This window comes from Amblyomma maculatum, chromosome 10 (genome assembly GCF_055883805.1).
Source record: "Amblyomma maculatum isolate TAMU_Amacu chromosome 10, ASM5588380v1, whole genome shotgun sequence".
Classification (NCBI taxonomy): Eukaryota; Metazoa; Arthropoda; class Arachnida; order Ixodida; family Ixodidae; genus Amblyomma; species Amblyomma maculatum.
Genome location: NC_139353.1, coordinates 32,221,272 through 32,243,623, shown reverse-complemented (window position 1 = coordinate 32,243,623; position 22,352 = coordinate 32,221,272). Strand labels below are relative to the sequence as shown.

Genomic DNA, 22,352 nt, shown 5'->3' with positions numbered 1-22,352 from the left:
GATAGAGAGAAACAGGAGCCGTAGTGGAGGGCTAGGGAGTAATTTCGACCACCTGGGGATCTTTAACGTGCGCTGACATCGCACAGCACACGAACGCCTCTTTGTTTCGCCTCCATCGAAATGCAGCCGCCGCGGTCGGGTTCGAACCCGGGTACTCCGGCACAGTAGTCGGGCGTCTTACCACTGCACCACCCCGGCGGCGCTCCTCCCCTATCCCCTTCCCCATTTTTTGTTCTGTGGGGCTCCGCAGAACCTTTAAGTGTTTTAAACCGTGTGCGCGTTTTCATTTTTGTATTGTGTTTGCGCGGGCAGCGCGAGTGCGCATGAGTGAGCAGATAATCTTGGGGGCGGGATGTTAGCGGCGAAAGACGACTGTAGATAAGCGCGTCGGAAGCAAGGCGTGGGAAGCCAGCGCGGGGGAGGCAGCGAGCGTCATGGGCTAGCGGGGTGCGCATGGACGGAAAGAAGGCCGGCGACACGAAGATGGAAGCAGTGCCTGCAGGAACGGCCTAGGCGTATTCGTGTGAGTTCCTGTCACGCGAGGAGCAATGTTTCTTGTGCCGCCGTTAGCGCTTTGACTCTATTGCTCGCCCTGTTCGCTCCGCAGTGTGTTTTGTCTCGCCGCGGTAAAGCCCTGACATTCTTCCCGCTTTTCTTTGGTGTTCTATTGACGCGCGCATGAACAGCATGTTCTCAGCGCAGTAGCGCCCGATGTTGTTTCATTTTATTGAATGCTTTTTCGTTTATCCGGAATAAACCTGTGTTTTAATTTAAGAGATTGGATTTGTCATTCGTCGGGCGTGACCATGGCTAGCGGAGCCGTTTTTTGAAGACGAAGCCTTCAGTTCCTAGTTCAGAAAAATACCGTTAACGCTAAAAATTAGCAGAACGATTGCGAATCGCCTTAAGTTCATCCTGCTAAATTTTAGAAATGTTTTATATGTAAGTACAATCTAAAGTACCATTACCATAATATGAGTGCTCATTTCAGACACACGTTACAAGGTTATAGGCACCACAAAGCCCTGACTATTTGTTCCACTAACACGCTTGGGAATCTTCATGTTCCGCGGTGCCCGGCGAAAACGCTTGCTATCAGCTCCCCTTCGTGGCGAAGATCTGAGCAAGCTATCAGTGGTGGAGGGCAAAGTAAGGTTGCCTTCTAAAAAGAGGAAAATGAAAACAAAAAAATATCTGTCAATTAGTAGGGGGCTCTTCTCGCCTCAGCGAATGTAGTTGAATAATGTACACAGGAAAAATGGCGGGTGTCGCAGTTTTTGAGATCGCTGCCCTTAACGTTAGAGGCTTGCGGAATCGACGGCGCTATAGTAGCAGTTAAAGCACCTGTTTGAAGCTGCACCTCGCAATTCAGGAAACTAAGCTGGCGCAGATCCGGACCATGAAAAAGAAATAACAAGAAGAATAAGATTGGGATGGAGCGCATTTGGCAAGCACTCGCAGATTATGACTAGCAACCTACCGGTATCGCTCAAGAGGAAAGTATACAACGGTTGCATCTCACCTGTACTCACCTATGGGGCTGAAACGTGGAGGCTAACCAAGAGAGTTCTACTTAAGTTGAGGACAACCCAGAGGGCTATGGAACGAAAAATGATAGGGGTAACATTAAGAGATAGAAAGCGTGCAGAGTGGGTCAGAGAAATAACTCAAGTTACCGACATTCTAGTGGAAATTAAGAAGAAGAAATGGGCATGGGCAGGACATGTAGTGCGAAGAGAAGATAACCGATGGTCGCTTAGGGTAACAAACTGGATTCCAAGGGAAGGAAAGCGTAGCAGGGGTCGGCAGAAAGTTAGGTGGGCGGATGAGGTTACGAAGTTCGCAGGGGTCAAGTGGATGCAGCTAGCACAGAACCGGGTTAAGTGGAGAAATATGGGAGAGGCCTTCGCCCTGCAGTGGATATAGTCAGGCTGATGATGATGATGATGATGATGATGATGAAGCTGACTACGGATGAGGATACAGAAATTACTACCGAGATGCTTGTATCGCAATATAATATTTTAGTCAGCCGTTCGAAAGGCCTGTGTGGAGGATGCATGCTGTTTCTGAACTGTACATTGGATATGACGGACTCGTCGCATTGCTTTGATGATGAAAAGTTGCTTATATATCATGACCTCGCCAATTCGGGCCTGCAGAAAACTTAATTCTCAAGGTGGACAAATCCTCCGTACTCATGTATTCTATGTCTGATACAGCTTATTATATCATCCTACGTATTGTAGCTCGCAGATCCCACAGGTTGAGCTCGAAGGCACATCTTTTGAGGCTGTATTTTACGTTTTTCCCTCCATTGCATGAGAAAGAGGTGCGTTTTCAGTTGGTTTGAGGCTTTGCAGCATTACGAATAATAAAATATTATATTTCTCAGGCAATTCAGCTATCAACGGGCCTGTTGCCAATTTTGTACCTAACATTATTTTGCTATGTCTTGCTTTGAAAGCTGCCAGATACTGCATTCCCTGAGCCATTAAATTCGTATTAAATTATATTTTGCTTGAAATATCCGGTATTGCAGCTCGAGGAAATGTGTGGGTGCCGAATTCCTAGCCTCAATATTAATTTATGTCGTTCTGTATTCACGCATTTCAATATTTGTGTCAGAGAAGAAATTATATGTGAATTCCTCTTGCTCGCTTGCGACTTCATTTTACGGTTTCTGTCCTCCTCTCCTTTGGTACAACCTTCAAAGGGTATGCCCTAAAATCGGGATGTGAGTTACTCCATAGCTATAATAATGTAACCGGAACATTTCTTTGAGAGCACTTTTAGCTCATGAATTTGCTTACAAGTTTTATTTCCATTTTCATTTTCTTTTTACAATTCTTCATGACTGTCCCTGCCACCTGAATTAAAAAAAATGATCAACACTTATTTTTATTTCATAACTTATATATTATATAGCTGTCGTTCTGATGATGCAATAAATTATTGTATCCCGTACGGAAGCGTGGCCCCCACTGTGGGTATGTGCCATGTTTACAGCGGATAGAAGAAGAAAGAGATGTAGAAGGGCCTTTGCTGAGTTAGTAACTTTTAAAAATTTCTTCGAGATCTTTTTCACCAAAACATTCTGTTTCTTATTTGAATTTAAATGCTCTGCTGTCGCTTTTCATCAGTTCATTTTTAAAAATTCCAAATTGGCTTTATTATTTTGTCGTAATCGCCTGTTAAAATATGCATGTGTATATCACTACACCATGGACAATTCCCCCATGTGTGTATACGTCATATTTCAGAAGGTCAAGAAGATCTTGTTGTTGTTGTTGTTGTTGAAAACTTTTATTGTCCAACAGAGAAGGACCACGACACCTGGGCCGCTCTGTCTCACCCCCCCTGTAAGGGGGAGGGGACTTAGCGGCCCAGCCGCACGGGATGGTCGCATTAGATGCTGGCTGGTTTGGTTTCGCCGGCGGCCTCTGCTGCCAGTTGGACGGCGGTGAGTTGGAGCTCAGGGTCCGAGTATAATACAAAGAAGATCTTTGTATTATACTTATGACATCAGAAAGAAAAATACACCTTCCAGGCCACATCACCAAATTCAATGCATGGATAACACCGAGTGACGACGACACTCGGGCCCGGCCGCGTGCGTATTAGCAAACCATATCCCGTAGGAGCACTCGAGCTTTGGCTCTGAGAAGCGCCACCTGGCGACAAATAGTGTATATATTGTCTAAAACGAATAAGAACGCCTTTAAAGGCCTCCGTTCCCGTCGTTTTTGTGGCGCACGGCCCGGCCCACACTGCTATACCTCTGGTACTTTGCACGTGAGGCAGGAATTGACGACAAAATAGGACCTCCCTGACTCTACTGCCCCTCTCCCTTGAATAGGCCTTCGTGCCAGCTGCATTTATTATTAGACTACTCACTCAGTTATTATACACAGAAATTTTTGGATTATAAGTATATTTAAAAATATTCTTCCTTTATTAATTACTATTCTCATAAGATAAAAAATTTTCAAATTATTTTAGCAACGCTAATTTCTAATAACTACGTTCTATATAATACATTCTATCCCGACATCACGGATTTAATTCTTGTACAAGCAATCAGAGCTCCTCAATGCAATGAACTGGCCAACCCCCAATTCTGGTTATGTGCCATTAGCACCGAGGTGAGAAGAGCAGGCTTTTGCTTGTCCGATACCTTTATTAATTACTAATTAATAATTTATGTATTATACAGTCTAAATCACCATCATGAATTGTATTCTTACACCTACAATAAACTCTGGCCAATCTCCCACTGTGGGCATGTGCCATGTGTACCGAAGGAAGGAAGAAGAAGAAGAATACCTTTGTTTCGGTGTGTAGCCCTGCATTCATTGCAACTGAACAGAAAATTTCGGCTTTGTTGAATGCAGCACGTTCAGCGATAGGCACCGGAATGCATAACAACGTGGCTGTCCGAATGCTCGGCGCGGCTCTGCTGGTTTACACCGCCCCGCAGGGTGAGCTGCTTTTCTTTCTCTGACACTCTGCTTCGTCCGCGCTGAATCCGCCCTTCGGTGTTTGTTCCGCGGCCTCACCGCTGGCCAGGCGTTCAGTGAGTGATGTAGCCTGAGCCTGAGTAGTCACATCTGGGTGGTATAAATCTCCTACTGTGGAAAACTCTGGTGTACTTGCGCTGAATGTATAAGTGGAAGTGCGCACTCCAAAATTACTCTAAGTGTATTCGCTCCCACTTTCCGCATTATTTTAGAAAATGCGCAGAACACCTAATCGGTCGTGTGTCAGATACACCGAGTGAATTCATAGACATTAAATGATTCACCTAAGAGAAGGTAAGTATGAAAATGAGAAGCAGGACTTCGTCCGTTACAATGGACGCAGCAAACGATCATCGTAACTATTCCGTGCAAGGTCGTGCTTGTCTCTTCAGGCATTCTCAAAACGTTCCCGGAAAATAGTTAGTTATATGTGGTTTTATGGCACGTAAGCAACAGTGGCTATCATGCGCCAAACACAAGGTTAAATGATCTGCCAGATGTTTAGGGTTATGATACTTATATTTGATTTAAAACATTGGCTTTCTTCAGAAATGCGCAAACAGTAGAAAATTGACGAGTGCTTGTTCTCCTAAAAGTAATGCAGGGTGAAATGGAATGTGTTCCTTGTAAAATACAGTAGAGTATTTTTTCCGTGTTCTTCAAGTTGTGAGCATGAGATTAAAATATGATTAACTGTGAGTTCCTGTCCACACATTTCACACACAGGTTTGTCTTTTTTGTTAGTAGGAAGTTAAGGGTGATGTATGTGTGACCTATGCGTAGGCGACATAAAATTATCTCGATGAATCGTTTCTGATGCTGACATGATTGCCATTTTCCTAAAATTGGCTTTATGGAGTGAAGCTCGCTTTCTGCTTTCCTTTCCCAAGCAGCCTGCCATTTATCTCAATTTCTTCCATACTAACTTCATACAGTATCTGTGTGGCGTGTCTATGCGTTCTATTTGCCCATTTTTCGCTCGAACAGCACATATATCTGCTTGTTCATTACCCCTAATCCCAACATGACTGGGTACCCAGCAGAATGTTATAGTATGTTTTCGTGCTGCGATCTTTATTATGTTGTGTATGATGTTTCCTATCAGTGGTTCAACAGCATATTTGTAGTTTATTGCAGTGATGACACTTAATGAATCTGTGTTCCCGGAAGAACTCGGAACTGTTCTGAGGCGCGCTTCGTTCCCGGGCCACAAGTTGCAAAAAGAAGAAAGAAGCAGATCAATCTTGCGTTGACGGCGTATGTGTCCGGTCCCGTGGTGAAGCACCTAATTTTTGGTGGATTTCTCTGTCCCTGTGCTTGCACTTCACAAGTGTGCACCTCTACTTTTCAGGTTCTCTGTCCCTGTGCTTGCACTTCACAAGTGTGCACCTTTACTTTTCAGGTTCTCTGTCCCTGTGCTTGCACTTCACAAGTGTGCACCTCTACTTTTCAGGTTCTCTGTCCTTGAGCTTGCACTTCGCAAGTGTGCACCTCTACTTTTCAGGTTCTCTGTCGCTGTGCTTGCACTTCACAAGTGTGCACCTCTACTTTTCTTGTTCTTTGTCGCTGTGCTTGCACTTCACAAGCGTGCACCTCTACTTTTCAGGTTCTCTGTCCTTGTGCTTGCACTTCACAAGTGTGCACCTTTACTTTTCAGGTTCTCTGTCCCTGTGCTAGCACTTCACAAGTGTACACCTCTACTTTTCAGGTTGCTCAAGCGCATACCATGGCAAGCTCATCGGGCAGATCAAGACATTTTACCACAACGTGAGCGGTACTGTGTACGCCGCCAGCGAGAGCAGCGTCGTCATCGCGGATCTCAACTACGACGGCGGGGGCCCCGGTGCGTTGACCTTCCTTCTTTTCACTACATTTAACGGTCTAATGTTATCAAGACCTCTTCCCGTAAGCAGACTCACAAACGAAACGTCCAGACTATTCCACGATGCGACCTCAGAGGGTATAACTGAACCAATACAAGGGACAGTAACATCTTCCTCTTTTTACACTGTGGTAGTGTTTGAAGACCTCAAGATAAGGTTTTCAAATCTTTTGACGGGTGCAGATAAATGTTATTTCTCTCTCTATCTCTCAAGGCCTCGGGTGGCCGCAGCTATGCTGTGAAGAGGCGTAGCTGGTCTCCTCATAAAAAAATCAGCCTGCCATGACATTTGAAATCACGTTACCGGTATGCCATGGGTAGGAACTGCCAACTCGGCTCGCTCCTTTCATATGGTGGAGTGATATCAGAATCAGTCTGCCAGAACCGTTTGCATTCTCGTTACCCCTACCACACACAGGACGTCCATATGGCTTGGTTGAAGTGTGACTTCATATGTGGTCTGTAGCTTACGCTCTCGCGTCATATGCTTAAGGATGAGCTTAAGTGTCCCCAATAATGTATCACCTTACACTGATAGGGCGTGGCAGGGGAATAATGTAGCAGGCAAAAGAAGCTTCCGTCATTGTTTTCGCAATTCAATTAGGGTTAACCGGAGATAAACCACAACTAATTTTGTTTCATTCTTTCCCTTTGATATAGGCAGCTCCATCTGGGTGATATTAACGGTGTGACTTCACTAGAGTCAATTACAAAAAGTGACATGAATTAACTTGAAAGTTAACGACGATGGAATGATTTCATCCCTGTCCATGTAAAACAATTGTACTGCCATTGACTTACTACCAGCGCTATTACTTGAAGCGCGCACACAGCGTTTTGTATAAGGATTTGAACCGACGACATTCGATTGTATGCCGTTCATTGTAAGTGCAGGCGTTCACAAAGTTGGAGAGATGCTGCGCATTCCTTTTCCCCAAAACTAAACCCCCCGAAGCGATGGTGCAGTAGTTAAGATGACCGACTACTGAGCTGGAGTACCCGGGTACGAACCTGACTACCGGCGGCTGCTTTTGGATGGTGGCGGAACGGAGAGGCGTCCGTGTGCTGTAACGGGACCCTGGACTGAGGGTCCCCCCCCCCCCCCTTCCCTTGATGCCTAAATAAATAAAGATGTTTTGTCCTCCTCCTCCGTGTGCTGTGCGATGTCAGCACACGTTAAAATACCCCGGTGGCCTAAATTACTTGGGAGCCCTCCACTACGGCACCACTTTCTCTCTTCCTCTTTTACTCCCACCCTCCTCCCTCCCTTTACGGCGCGGTTCAGGTGCCGGAGTACTGTGCCGGAGTACTACTGTGCCGGAGTACCCGGGTTCGAACCCGGGTACTCCGGCACAGTAGTCGGGCGTCTTACCACTGCACCACCCCGGCGGGTTGTTCAACGTACGCTGACGTTGTTGCGACTGTACGAAGAAAGAAAATAAAATGCTCAGAGCCAGTAGCAGGCCTGTGCATTTCGTTTCCTTCTTCCTTCAGTCGCAAGAATGTTTTTAGAGTCAGTGCAGTCACCCGCCCCTGCGCTGACATAGCACAGCCCACGGACGCTTCTCCGTTTCGCTCAACGTTGGTTTCGCATCCATCGAAACGCAGCCGGCGGCGGTCAGATTTGAACCAGGGTACAACGGAAGAGTTGGGCGTCATAGCAAATAAATTGGTTTACAGGAAGGCGCAGTATCTGTCGCAGTTTTCCCGTGGACACCTGAACTACAACGTAAGAGAAAACTGATTGATTGATTTATAGGAAGGGAAAGGCGCGGTAACTGTCTCGCTTGTTTTCTGTGGACACCGCAACCGCGCCGTAGGGGAAGGGAGGAAGGTGGGTGTGAAAGTGGAAAGAGAGAAAGAGGAGCCGCAGTGGAGGGCTACGGAATAATTTCGACCACCTGGGGATCTTTAACGTGCGCTGACATCGCACAGCACACGGACGCCTCTTCGTTTCGCCTCCATCGAAACGCAGCCACCGAGGTCGGGTTCGAACCCGGGTACTCCGGCACAGTAGTCACGCATCTTACCACTGCGCCACCGCGCTGGCAACCTCTAAACGTAAAAAGTATTGCTGAATGATGAGGTGTGGGTGTGAAAGCGCTATAGCATCTACTCTTAAGGTCAAGCTTAAGCGTCCATCTAATTTTACTTTTAGGGAAGCGACTCTCTGCAACATTATTGAATCGCGGATTGTAGATGAAAAGTAGCCATCATATTTCTTCTTTTCCTTCAGAGGCGCACTTCTGGGCTGGAGAAAACCTTGGGCTTGACTACAATGGCAACCAGTTGCCCGACGAGCACGGCAGGTTCGTATGGCGCTCCGCATGGTGAAGTGGTCACTCCTATTTCGGAGGTCGGAGAGGTGGTCGCACTCACCAGTTTTGCGCACAGAGCCTTCGCAAAAAAGAGGCGATGTTGGTACGGAAAAGAGCTGCTCGAAACGATGTTTTCTCTCAATTGACCAGATGTAGACAGCAATATATATTTGGAGGGCGGCGAGGATCTTGAAGTAAGCCGAATTTTTCACAGCTTGGAGCTGTGGACAGGTTCTTGAATGAAGTGAGATGTGCTATGTGGTATAAAATACCGGCCGAGTAGCTTATGTTACAATACTGCGAGTAAGCAGCAGTGTTAGGCAGTCTCTATTTCAACGCTACAGCCTTGAAACGTTTATATTAGGGGAATCACCCAAAGTGGACTGGAAGTTATAGCAGTGGAGCAATTATTAATTAATGTTCAACCAAGCGCTGCTATATGGCTACAAAGGATAACTATACAGCTTTCACAGAAGTGGTAGTTGAAAGAAAATTCTTCACGCTCCTGGGTTTGAACCCCACGACTACCACTTGTCCGGGGCAGTCGTTCCGGTGCCCTAACAAGAAAGGTTTCGCAAATTTGCAATACAGGAGTAAATATTACCGTCTACACAGCACAGGCACAAAGTTACGTCTTAAAGCTAAAGAGTATTCAGAGAAACTGCTTTTATAGCGTTCTTTGAAATCGGTGTAGTTTTTTTTTTGCTCTAGGTTTATGGCTGCGCTTGGGTGGGCGCTAATAAGAAACTAAGTCCTTAGCTCCTTCTAAATTAACGAAGCCCTGCTTTGTCAGCGAAAGAGAAGATTCTTTCAAGAGCTGTTCGAGAAAGCGACTTCCATGATATGTTAAAATGTCCTCTAGATGACTGCATGCATTTGAAGCGATTAACACATGCAGCATTGCATAACTGGGCCTATACGAGTCTGTGCATAACCACTGTGTCATCTTGCGCCGGTTATTTTCCTTTTCACATCGCAGCTCCAATGTTCTGAAACCTTACAAGAAGGCGGTGGTGCACATCAGACTGCCCAAGAAGATCACCGCCTACCGCACCTTGGGAATGTTCTGCAAGAAGTTCGCGGTGAGGTGTTCTTATCCGGAATGCCTCCTTTATATGGCAATGTATTACGCTTGCCTTGGGTTTTCATTTCTTTTCTCTTTTCCTTCTTTTGTTTCGCCTTTGTATATTTAATTTTCTATTTGTCATTGCTGTCAACATTAATGAATAACAATTGCATGAATGCTAACAGAATAGAAAACAGAACGTCTTGAAACCCATTTTTATTGACAGAGCAGTTTTCCGAGGAGGTGGAAGTAGCGATGATGGTAACTCGAGATTTTAGTGGCCCCTCTGTGAGAGCCAACAGTGTGTCGTGAAAAAAAAGGGGTTAAAAGAATTAATGCAAAAAATAGGTTATGTGGATGCATGACGGCTTTTCCAGTGTCTGGCCTATATTCCATACCCTCCCGATTTTTTCCCTGCGTCTCGACAGGTGGCAAGATGCAAATGTGCACAGATCAATCCACTCACATTACACATCTGCGTTGATTGCGAGCATCTGTACTAAGGCTGAACGTGTCAGTGGGCTTCGTTAGAAACTACCTCGCGTCGTCGTCAAACTGATTAACTACTTTTACTTGAAGACAAATGACGCTCCCATTTCGATCCAATCAACACTTTCCAGTGCCAACTATAGGCCCCCTTATCCGCGCACTGGTATTTGGGCTATGCCAGTTGTAGAGGGCCTCCGATATTTCAACTTCATTATTGGTTATTCAGCGTGTATGAAGATATGCGCGAGAACCCATGCAGTGGTTCACCATTCAAATATGGTCACTGCGACAGAGCGAACGGTTATTGATTTCGCGCTTAGCAGCTTGCAGCCATGGCCCCATAAACCATAGGACGAAAATGTCGCCAAGTGCAGATTTGAGATCTCTCCATATGTAGTGCGAATGCATCCTCGGCAGGCCGACTTCGGCCACGTGGAGATACCGAGCGGCTACGTGCTGCCCAAAGAGCAGAGCCTCGGAAAGCTGAGCGCCAAGCACCGCGACACCATGGCCGCCGAAGTGGTGCTCAGGGACCGCGCCATTATGCTCCTCAAGGGGTTCCAGTACGACGCTCAATGCCCCTGTGAGTAGAAGCGTTTTACAATAAGAACACTTCTCATGAAAGGACACATATAATGACGACACAAATGCGTATTTCAGGTGGCTCAAAACAACGTAATTCTACTTGGATTTAAAGAAAGCGCTCCTCTTCCCCCGGCAGCATAAACCACGGGTCAATACAATACCAACATAATCCAAAATTGGGCCGATGTTTCGTGCTGGCTGCACAGCTCTGTCCCAGGCTTACACAGAGCAGCATTACGTCACATAATTAATGAAGGCACAGTTGTCATCATTAGTAGCTAGCATGGTGATAGTTAAAGTTGCTTTGCCGGATGGTGATCCGGTGCTGCTGGAGTGGTGACATCATTTAACTATAGGCGCCGCTACTAGACGACGACCACGGCCACTTCGTAATTTTCGGAACGCCTTTGTGATACAACTAGTGCTGTAACTCATGGCTATTATGGTTGCTTTATGGCAAAAAACGAGTGCAAATATGATATCACTCTGTGATTTTAGCACATGTTTTATTGCGAAAGCAATACTGCTAGCACTTCGAGCCTTTGGCGCGTCGTGGCGCCTCTACACATGACCTTTCACGTGACCGTGTGACGTCACTCCAGACCGAGAAACGGGGCCCCAGCTCGCGCCATCGGATGGTGGCGATGAGTCCTTACAGGAGCCGCAGCGGTGACGTTATGCCATTTTCACGTGGCCGTGCGACGTCACGCCAGACCGAGAGACGGGGCCCCAGCTCGCGCCATCGGATGGTGGCGGAGAGTCCATACACGGCGCTGTGTCGCAACCGAGAGAGGGCGCTCGCTGTTTGTGAAGTCATGCTAGGAGGATAAATGGGGCTGTGGCTCGGCTCATCGCAGTAGTCGGGGCCCAGCCGCCGAACAAGGCGCAGCCAGTGGTATTGCTTTCACAATCTTGTAGGCTTCAAGCTAAGCCTTCAGCCAACTTTTTTTTAAAGGTGATTGAACTAAACTGTCACCACTCTCTTTGCAGCGGCGTCTTTCGTGGCGGCCCCGACTCTCCAGCCCAAGGTGGACGACCTTACGCACCTCATCTACGACGGCTACAAGTAGGTGGAGCTGTAATGGCTTCTAAAGGGTAGCCTGACACCGTGCATCGTTAAGATCCGGCAGCTGCCGTGTCAACGAACGGCCCTTGTTGCTCCATCGAGACCATGGGGACCTTCGAGAAAGTTTAGATTTTTCTTAAGAAGGCAGTGAATGATTTCATGTATAGACAGCAGCAGTATTATTCATAATCGCTGCCACTGAACGCACTAAGCGAAATGTTCTACTTAGCGTTTACGGTAACCGCAAAACAGTCGTGTTTTAATTTCTTATTTTAGCTGTGGATGTCTCAATTGGTGATATGGTGGGAGGCAGGCGTTGAACCTCTAGACTTGGACAATTAAGAAAATGTGAGGGAAACAGAGTAAGGAATTACGAAATGAAACAGCAAAAGAATTAATTGTTCAAAAGATGACGCTGCTTCGGAATGAGGCACAGTCGAAGTAGTTTGTTCGGCAACCAACTTGTTACTTCTTTCCTACCGAAGTGGTAACCAGCGTTCGCACACGCATCACGAAAATTGCGTCGTTTGTCGTGCGTGCGCAGGACAGGCAAGCTCGGAAGCTTCGACAAGACGGACGTGACGGTGCAGCTACCGAAAGGCCATCACTGGAACGAATTCCGGTGGTTCTCGGTGTACTGCATTGATTCGAAGCAGAGCTTCGCTGACATTGCCATTGACAAGGCGCTGGCCGAAAGTCTGCCCTTACACGATCCTAAGACGGTTGTTCCTCCGTGTATACGAAATTCAGGTACGTCTCGGAGGGATATGCTTGCAGAACTGTGGCTGAATCAATCGACCTTTGCAACGAGGGTTGACTGGACTCAACCTATTGCTCGCTTGTCTTTTGTCTGTGCTTGACGACAACATGGTGGATGCTGCAGTGGGACGTTTTGACATCCTCTTCGCTCGATGCAAATGTCTATGGGCTTCCGCTTTAGTTCTTTGCCAACGGTACAATCAAGTAATCATAGAATCGTTCTCTCCGATGTTTCCATGTAGTTTAGAGGCTAGGACGACCCCACAATTTGGCTCGTAGTACAACTTGGCGATGTATTAATATGAGTTCTCCATTGAGAAGTCCTTCTGGGTTCTACGGAAAATGTGGGTACCGCGAAGCGACGTATTTGATTATTCGCAAACTTCCTAGATTTTACAAAAACCTAGGTGGATTCTACGGGAAAACTTTGCTTCCTCTCTGTTCTGTTGCACGCATATTTAGAGGTTTCTACGCATGTAAGTCTCTGCTCTCTTGTGCATCCTTAAATTAAGTGACCAAAGACGCTCACTGTGACGTCGTGATAAAAACATATTCTGCCTGCCTAAGTTTACTTCGTCTGACTGTGTAAGCATTGTAACGGCGGGCGGATGTTACTGCAGCTACCTGCCGACACTTAAAGAAGCGCCTTTAAAGAGCAGCTTGAAGAGCAACTGGGTGAGTGGCCAGAATATTCGTGGTCTGAAGTAATTCTTACCAACTCATCGAGAATTAATATCGCTGAAGTACATGACAATTTTTTTCTAAGCGTGAAATTCGCCCTTGGTTACGCCTTTGATCAAAACCCAGCTGATCATCTTGATGCCTTTAACGGGTAGTGAGCGAGCATACCAGGTAATTACAACCGTTCGAAACTAAGATGCAGCCTCCTATACAGCTGGTGCTGAAGAGGTTCCTCTCAGTGCTGAAGCACACACGCTCTTTGCTTATACCGCATTTGGAGGCAGGACGCATTGCTGAATAAGCTTCGCAGTTGGAGCCTGCATATAAGGACACGTGCAATTTTATGCAGGCTCGCACGTCTGTCCTCCCCTCTCGCTGGCCCTGCTGTGCCTGGGCGCTCTGGTTGGAGCCTTCACCGTCTCGCGGCGGCTAGGTAAATGTTTCTCCTCTTCGCATGTTAACAATGGTTCAGTCACACTTCTGGCCTATTTCCGCTTCACCAACGTTCACCAGAAAATTTGATATGATACACCTATATCGGAACATACGTCTACTTTTGAATCAGCATCTACATAAAACAACACAGCCGTAGAGCCCGGATGCTCTGATTTAGGGTCCACAAAATAAAACGAACCGTGTTTCTTCATAACACGCAGGGCACAAAATCAAGTTGTAAAATTTCAAAAAGGCAGCTATAAAAAGCTTCATGGCTGAGTCAGAAGCACAGCCGGGTCACTGTGCATTCGACTACCATCTCACCCTTGTATAAGACTGGAGCCGCCCGAGTTGGCAGTTCCTTCGAACTCGACTATTCCATCACATCTCGGGACGTCACAAAACATGCTGACAAATCAGCGCCTCCCTATGTCACTTGCAACGTAGCACACCTGTCATAGGCATGCCGGTAATTTTATAGTCTACGAGGCTTCACAGGGGGTTTTCAAGGCTCCCGATGTTTCTAACCTTCAAACTGCCACCGGCCATGGGCATGCCTGTGATTTTCAGAGTTGCAATAGACAATATATTTCGCATGTGAGGTTATCAATGCCCTCGAGTTAACTCAGCATTTCACTTCTTGCGTTTGAAGTAGCATTATGACGTTCAGATCCTTCCTTCCTTCCGTCGCAACGCGAGTTAAATGTTTGCTGGCACGATCCCAGATGCAGTACGCGGATGAACAGGTCAGTTTTTCGCACTTACCGTCGTAACTTTTCGTAGAGTGGAGAAAAAGCCTTACGGGCAGGAAAACGTGACATTTTGTAAATTGGCAGCTCGTAATATTCAAGCGGTAAATCATAATCACATGATATTTAGCGAGTGTACTCCGCTAACTGCACACAACAAGCAGGCTTAAGTGTAAACACGTTAGCCATTTCTAAGCAGATACAAAAATCCTCAAGTGGGCCCTGCAGAACAACAAATTCTAGGAGGCACTTAAATCCTGTTAAGAGTTATAAGACGAAAGCTTTTCGGCGACCATCGGCGGCGATGTCGCGCTCTAGTTGCGCCGCTTAGTTTCACAACTGCCGGAAGTTGGCGTGCGATGGTGTTCGTATTCGACGCTAGAGTCTTCGACGCGAGTTACTATATCTATTCGACGATAGAAGCGCGGCTGCGGCCGGCCACACTCTCTCCTATAAACGGGAGTGAATCCATCATCGTCGTCGCGTCCTTACGTTGCCATGGAGACGGCAGGAAAGCTAGGCAAAGAGAATTAAGGTATGCTTTCCACGAGCCTGTCTTGGCGCAGTTGGTAACTGCGTTCGGACGATGATCGGTGGGGTAGGATTTCGATTCCCAGTTTAGAACTATTTCTTTCTTAAAGGTTAACTTCTGATCTGGCTTGTTATGTGGTTTGTGTTGGATAAGCTTTGTCTCCTGCTCGCTTGACGCACTTCTGAGGACACCGAGTATGAACCAAGAAAGGATTTTGTCTTAAAACGCGATCGAAGTGAGGCGAAATTCTAGGCACTACATTGATGCAGACTGTAGCACTCACTCGACCTCTAATGCTGCACTAAGGATTTGTGTTTAGTTGTGACAACTGTTGATTGGTTTTACCCTGTGCAGGGTTTAAGAATAGATTTCGAACATTGCACAGTTCTGGAGGGAATAAATTAAGGGCTTTGTTGGTTGCTCTACTGCCGTTTTGCTGCTGCCGGCTAATCCACCACTTGTTCCATGCATGACTGTGTGCTGCTGCTGGTGTTGTTTTATGACCTAATCGGTCAGTATCATCGCAGTGAGGCGGCATTAAGTTGCCAGCTACAAAAGAATACTCAGCCCCTTTGATGGAGCTGATAACGTTTCTGACTTGTTCACGCTGGAAGTGCTGTCGTGTAAAGTACGTGGTGTGCACTATGGTACTTTTATTAATCTCTTCTCTTTCTTCCTGCAGTATTCACCCTGGAGTGACTGACAGCTAAACAGGGAATGGAAAATGCAAATCTTGTATGCGCACAAGCGGCAAGTAATGTCGGATGAGATCGCTATGCACAGAATATCGAACTTCGCTTTTTTAAAGAATAAAAACGTGTTGAACTATTACCTAAAACCACGCCTCTTCGTTGTCTAATTCTTTTTGTCCCATTATAAAGTATGTATCTGCACTTCTATGAGTCTCATTCGTCAACGTGGTCTTTAGCTCTTTTTAACGTGGATTGCTTTATGGCTAGAAGTATGCCTTTTAATGTTACGACTGAATAATAATAAATATTTATTCACCACCAAGCACTACAAACTCAAACAGGCTGGTCTAAGCCTGGGAATGACTTGTATGACCGTGCCTACGAACATGAAACTAAAGGTGAAGAGAATAAAAAAAAGCAAGAACAAAACGGAATGGCAATGGACACTATCACATTCAATTTATTACTCAATGCAAACAGTTAAAGCACCGAATAAGAACTACCAGTCTTTTAGAGGTTAATAATAATAATAATCAATCAATCAATCTTTATTTAATGTGCGCAGGAACAACCATGTGGTCTTTGTGCTGCAGCACAAATAAAAAAAAAAAGAAACAAAAATGAAAAAGCACAAACATGTTTGCACACACAGAGAGAACACAAAAAAAAAGAAATAAATAATACATGAAATGAAACTGAGACGAAAAGTATCACGGAAAGTAAGCAAACAATGAGTAGCATCACTTATATGCACAGTGAGAGAATTTTTGAGCACACCAGGAAATAAAGAAAAAAAAAAAAAAGAACGGTAGATAGAAGAGAAAAAAACAACAACAAATAACTGACATGGATTATAGTAATACAGAAATATACATAAAATAAACAACCATTCCAGGCGCAACAAGTGCATGGTACTTAAAACACAGGCTAGAAATACAGAATAATACAATAAAGAAGTAAAATTAAACAAGGGACAGTAAGATTCGAATATAAAGTTTAAAGTTGAAATATAAGTAAGAAACGGATAAAAAGTAGTTCACGATACAGACAGCATTGAACAGGAGAAAAAGCAAAAAGTGAAGTAAATACAATTTAAGGCTAGAAAGTGGGAGTTATATGTGATAAAGCACTATTTAGAATACAACGCTACGAACATCCAATGTAAATGAACAGAGCGAGTTTTGGAAGATGTCAAGGTGAGGACAAAAAGAGTTAAATAACCACTGCATCCTGTCCAGAGGGGAGTGGGAATGAAGAGGAGAAACCTGAAATGGTCTGAATTCCCTCATGCTCTTTCGCGGAACGCGCAGTAGGATGTGCTCTAAGAGCTGAGGGCACATAATGTGGCCATGAAGGAGTTTGTACAGAAATATGATATCAAGTCTGATACGACGGCAGTGAAGGGAAGGAAGATTCAGTTGGGCGCTCCTGGTGGTGCGAGAGGGGGAAGTTGCGCAAGGAAAGCGATAATGAAATATCCGTAAAAAATTTTTTTGTACTCTGTCAACCTTGTCCAAGTTCGATTTGCAAGTGCCATTCCAAACAACCGACGCATACTCCAAGACCGGCAGGCATATGGACAGGTACAGTTTTAGGAACGGAAGTGGAGTATGGAACTCTCTCGAAAGTCTGCAAACGAATCCGAGTGTGCGCATAGCCCACTGAGCAATGTGTTTAGTGTGAGAGGAGAAGCTGAGGGTGCGATCAAAAAGTACACCAAGGTCATTAATTTCATCAACCCTATCCAACAGCACAGAATTCACAGAATAATGGTAGAGAAAGCTATGTGTTTTACGAGTAAAGGACACAACCCTAGTTTTGGAAGAATTGAGGGTAAGTCGATTCATCGCACACCAATCAGAAAAGCAGATATGTCCGATTGCGACAACAAGCAATCTTGAAAAGAATGTATTACCTTGAATATTTTTATATCATCAGCATAAAGAAGAAACGAGGAGTTCTTTATCGCCGAGGAAACATCATTAATAAAAACGGAGAAGAGAAGCGGGCCTAGTACTGAACCTTGAGGAACTCCACTCGTTGCACGGTAAACGAAAGAAGTCTGTCCATTGACACTACAAAAGAAAAGAATAATCTGAATAATAATAATAATAATAATAATAATAATAATAATAATAATAATAATAATAATAATAATAATAATAATAATAATAATAATAATAATAATAATAATAATAATAATAATAATAATAATAATAACAATAATAATAATAATAATAATAATAATAAATTAGTAATAATAGTAATAATAATAAATTGTTCACAGGAAGGGATCTGTGACTTGTTTCTGCGGACACCTAAACCGCGCTGCAAGGGAAGAGAGGAAGGTGGGAGAGGAAGTGGAAAGAAAAAGGGGAGCCGTAGTGGAGAGCTACGGAGTAATTTCGACCACCTGGTGATCTTTAACGTGCGCTGACATCGCACAGCACACGTCGCCTCTTCGTTTCGCCTCCATCGAAACACAGCCGCCGGCGTCAGGATCGAACCGGGGTACTCCGGCACAGTAGTCGGGTGGTGGTGGTGAACTATTTTATTGCGCCCAAAAACAAGGGCCCAGTCAAAGGACCGGTTGTGCTGGCTTAGGAGGTCGGCTGGGATCCCTTGGAATGTCGCGGCCTCCACCGCGCACTGGATAAGCCAGCGTTGGTCTGCTGGCTCGGAGGTACGCAGGAGAGACTCCCACGTCTCTGGGGTGTTTGAGTTGCCTGTGTTGTAGTGTGTATAAGTCCACGCCATGTGCATGAGAGTGGCCGGAGTTGAGCAGTGTTTACACATGAGGGCTATCTGTTCCGGAAAGATCCTGCAGTATAAGATGGGGTGTGGGCTTTTTAACAGTACCGCGGTAGAGACTACTACTGAAGGCCTTCAAAACAAACTGGGTGGAGTTCGATGTCTGGTATCTGCTGCTAGTCTCTTCGGAGCACGGCGCGAGAAAGAAAGGTAAATCATTCTTTATACTGCGCATTTCTCATTCTTTATACTGCGCACCTTTGCAGACTTGGAAATTACCCCTTACGCAGCCGAGGTCCGGAAGTGTCACGACAGTTCAGTTCAGTTCAGGCGTTCAGTCGTGTCCGACTCTTCGTGACCCTATGGACCATGTCACGCCACGCTTTCCGGTCTCTCACTATCTTCTTAACATCACATACACGAGATAACAAGTGTCACGACAGTTGAAGGGCCCTAAACATTGAGTTCAGTTTTCGTTTTACTGCGGCTAGCGCTGGTGAGGCGTGAAACATCGGTAGTTCACGTCACTCGGGCATGGGATGACTCTAAAGAATTTAGACAAAAATAATTAAAATATATAAACATTACATCGGCCCGTATTCCGAGTTTGCGTCGTTTTCTTAAGTGTCGTTTTCTCCGTATCAGCCCTCATTTGATTGATGGAAACGTCGGAACAGGAAGTGGCGGCAACCGAGCTGACCTGCGGTTTCGGTATTTTCACCATTTAGATGACTCAACATTTTGACCAGTAATGTCCTTGAAGCACAGAAGGATGAAAAAAGGCCCTTGCACCCTGCAAATAATTTTCTCCTGTCATCATTATTTTTGTTATGAGCGCTTCGCATCACTAGATGTTTTGCCGTTTGGCCACTTTAACTCCGACCGGTGGAACCGCTGTACCATGTAACATATTGCTGCACGCCATGAGAAAACCCATTCTGCGCCTTAATTATAGCACACAGGAATTAAAGAAAATAGAACGGTAGAACAAAATACAAATTAGGTTCAAGCTGAATCACAGAAAATGTAAAGTAAAATTATTAAAAGACGATGCTGGTAAAATTAATTAATCACTAATAATCCAGGCATCAGATGAAGCGAAGCTTGACGTTACATTTGCGCACATACAGAAGTAAGCTTACCTTGTCCAACCAGACCACTAAAGCGGCACGATATGCCTGTGGCAACGGATAGTGGACGTCTTTTGCCGAAGCGCAAAAAGCTGTGTCATCTGCGCACACGAAAGCTCTGTCTTGGTCGCTAGGTGCAGCTGGGACACCAGAATATTAGAAGCGGCGCGAGAGGCCGCTCTTTTAGTGGCACGGCTCTGGTCTGAGCGTAGGAGTCTAAAAAGTTTCACCAGTACAAAAACAAGACTTAAATATTCTTGTACCCGTGCATAGGGGTAAAATGGTGGCTCTTTATTTCTGGAAATTTGTTGAGGAGGATCGTAGGCTCTAAGCAGTCATGCGGCTTGGCACTAAGGCCGATATTTTGTTTTCGTATTGTGAGACGAACTCTGTGGCTTGAATCCACATGCGTGATCCTTATCGAGCTAACGCGGTGGAAGTCGAGCTGTGCTGTGGTGAATGCGCGGACTTGAAAGGTGGCTGTATACAACTCCTTCAACTTCACCAAAGTGGAGATTAAAGCAGTCGGGCTTCAGGCCTTCATGAGCAGTGCAATTACGCAATATTCCAGTCATGCGGAACCCCTGTTTTTATACTGTTTTCAAATATAGGAATGCCCCAGTGAATGCCTGCACCGAAACATTTAGTATTTCTGTCGTGACTCTATCGTAGTGCGGAGCTAAGACTGTAGTGTAGAAACTATGCTCAGGTGGCATTTTATCGAGACTATCACCTTTCTTCATTTTATTCAAGCTGTCCGCTACGTGGTTTTTGGCAACACGGCGTCGAAACTGGCCATTTGTTTTTAGGGTAACATGGCTAACCTTTGCTCCTGAGCACGTAGTTATATGTCCCTTTACTAAATAATCCAGGCCTGTTTAAAACTTGACATGCTCAATACGAACTTCACGGACACTACTCAGTCGGCAGATATAACGAGAGATTGCTGATGAAAGGAGGAAGCAAGAACAGTGCACATGCACGGACACACCTCCTTATCTGCATCAGCACGTTGACTTATCACGTGGGTTTATTCCAGGAATACGAAAACACACAACAGGGTGATATGTGATACACACTGCTTTTAATGAGCGGGACAGAAGTTGTGGATAGTGGCTTGAGCAGAATGAAAGACGGAGAGCCGGAAATGCCTCCGTGCATATACGGTAGCGAGGACGTGAATACCTCTTCCATTGACGACTAGGTATGGGGTGCTTTTAATATATCCCTCGAGGGCACCGGACTCGCGACATTATATCCTTAATACGTGCTAGAGCATGCACCTTGTATAGACGTCACAGTTCTTGTAATTTGGCCACTGCCAGGGTAAACCGGCATTGCAGCTATTGCGTTTTCCGCAGTGTCGGGGCGTCTCTCAGTGGCTGTTCTTGAGGACGTCGCACGCTTTCTTTGCTGCCATCGGGGATTGGCCAGTGCAGCCGAACTCTGAGGCGAAATTCGGGTCGTGCCGCAGCGCCGCGTTGACGCGGTAGTGCGCGGGCATCCAGGGTCCATGGTGTTCTTCGTATACAGGGTCCGCGGACTCGCAGTTGTCCAGCGCGTAGTAGAGGAAGAACAGGGCGTTGCTGCTAAAGTCCGGCAGGTCCTTGAATCGGAAGTCCACATTCCAGATGCGCCTCACGCTGTGGAGGTCTTCGAAGGCGCGGAATGCGAGCCTGACTGCAGCAGCGTGCTGTAGGAGGGCGCCGCGGAACTTGGCCGAGTCGATGGAGACTGGACCCCGGATATCGGCCGGAAGTTTGCTCAGGTCCTCCTCGAAGCACGATAGCAGCTTGTCCAGGCGCCGGGCCATATCCCCAGTGAGCGCAAGAGGGGCGTCGCGCTCGTAGATATTGTTGGGGAATAAGACCTGTACCATGGCTCTGTAGAGGCGGACGGCCACCCTGCGGGAGGGAATCAGCTTGAAGGCCGAGGTATGAGACCGGAGTAGGGCCCAGTCAACAGTGACATATCTGAGGTAATATCTGAGTCGCAGTTTGGTTTCAGAACAGGCAAGTCAACAGAAACAGCCTTATTAGCAATGAAAGAAATTATCTTGAACAATATTAATGACAACTTGTATACGGTGGGCCTTTTCCTTGATTTTAGTAAGGCATTTGACTGCTTAAATCATGCGATCCTTGCTTATAAACTTCAAATGTACGGAATCCGTGGTAAACCACTCAGACTGCTTGAAGATTACCTCCAAAACAGAAGCCAGTCAGTATCTGTAGATAATGAACTTTCATCCCCCTTACCTATTAGCTGTGGTGTCCCGTAAGGGAGCGTACTTGGACCCCTTTTGTTTAATACCTATATAAATGACATTGTAACTGTAGATCCTTCTATTCATTTTGTAATTTACGCCGATGATAGCACATTACTTCTTTCAGGCCATAATCTCAATGATGTAATAGCGAAAGGTAACGACCTACTGGATAGATTATCTAGGTGGTCAATGATGAATAAATTAAAGATAAATCCTACAAAGTCGAAGGCTGTAATATTTCGCGCAAGAAATAAGCCGACAACACCAAACTGTGTACTGAAATTTGAAAACCAACAAATAGAAATTGTTGAGGAACATAAATCCCTTGGTGTATATTTTTCATCTCATTTAAACTGGAATGCTCACGTTGAACATATCTGCAAAAAACTCTCTTCTGCCTGTGGGGCCCTCTCGCGATGTCATGCAAC

The 22,352-nt window shown here is 45.6% G+C and overlaps 1 protein-coding gene across 1 annotated transcript; it reads left to right on the top strand.

The window, feature by feature from the left end:
• Window positions 1-398: 398 nt before the first annotated feature.
• LOC146176079 (protein Skeletor, isoforms B/C-like) lies at window positions 399-15,914 on the top strand. Its single transcript, XM_084580911.1, has 10 exons — window positions 399-523; window positions 4,395-4,481; window positions 6,229-6,363; window positions 8,639-8,711; window positions 9,700-9,802; window positions 10,693-10,858; window positions 11,851-11,926; window positions 12,471-12,676; window positions 13,716-13,799; window positions 15,765-15,914. The coding sequence occupies exons 2-10, from the start codon at window positions 4,418-4,420 to the stop codon at window positions 15,779-15,781; spliced, it is 924 nt and encodes a 307-aa protein (XP_084437037.1). The 5' UTR covers window positions 399-523; window positions 4,395-4,417; the 3' UTR covers window positions 15,782-15,914.
• The last annotated feature ends 6,438 nt before the right edge of the window (window positions 15,915-22,352 follow it).

Excerpts from the sequence above, each read along its gene's own strand:
- LOC146176079 (XM_084580911.1), top strand. The coding sequence starts at position 4,418 with ATGCATAACAACGTGGCTGTCCGAATGCTCGGCGCGGCTCTGCTGGTT. Across the intron at positions 4,482-6,228 it reads GGTTTACACCGCCCCGCAGG|GTTGCTCAAGCGCATACCAT; the intron begins GTGAGCTGCTTT and ends TCTACTTTTCAG. Across the intron at positions 9,803-10,692 it reads TGTTCTGCAAGAAGTTCGCG|GCCGACTTCGGCCACGTGGA; the intron begins GTGAGGTGTTCT and ends CATCCTCGGCAG.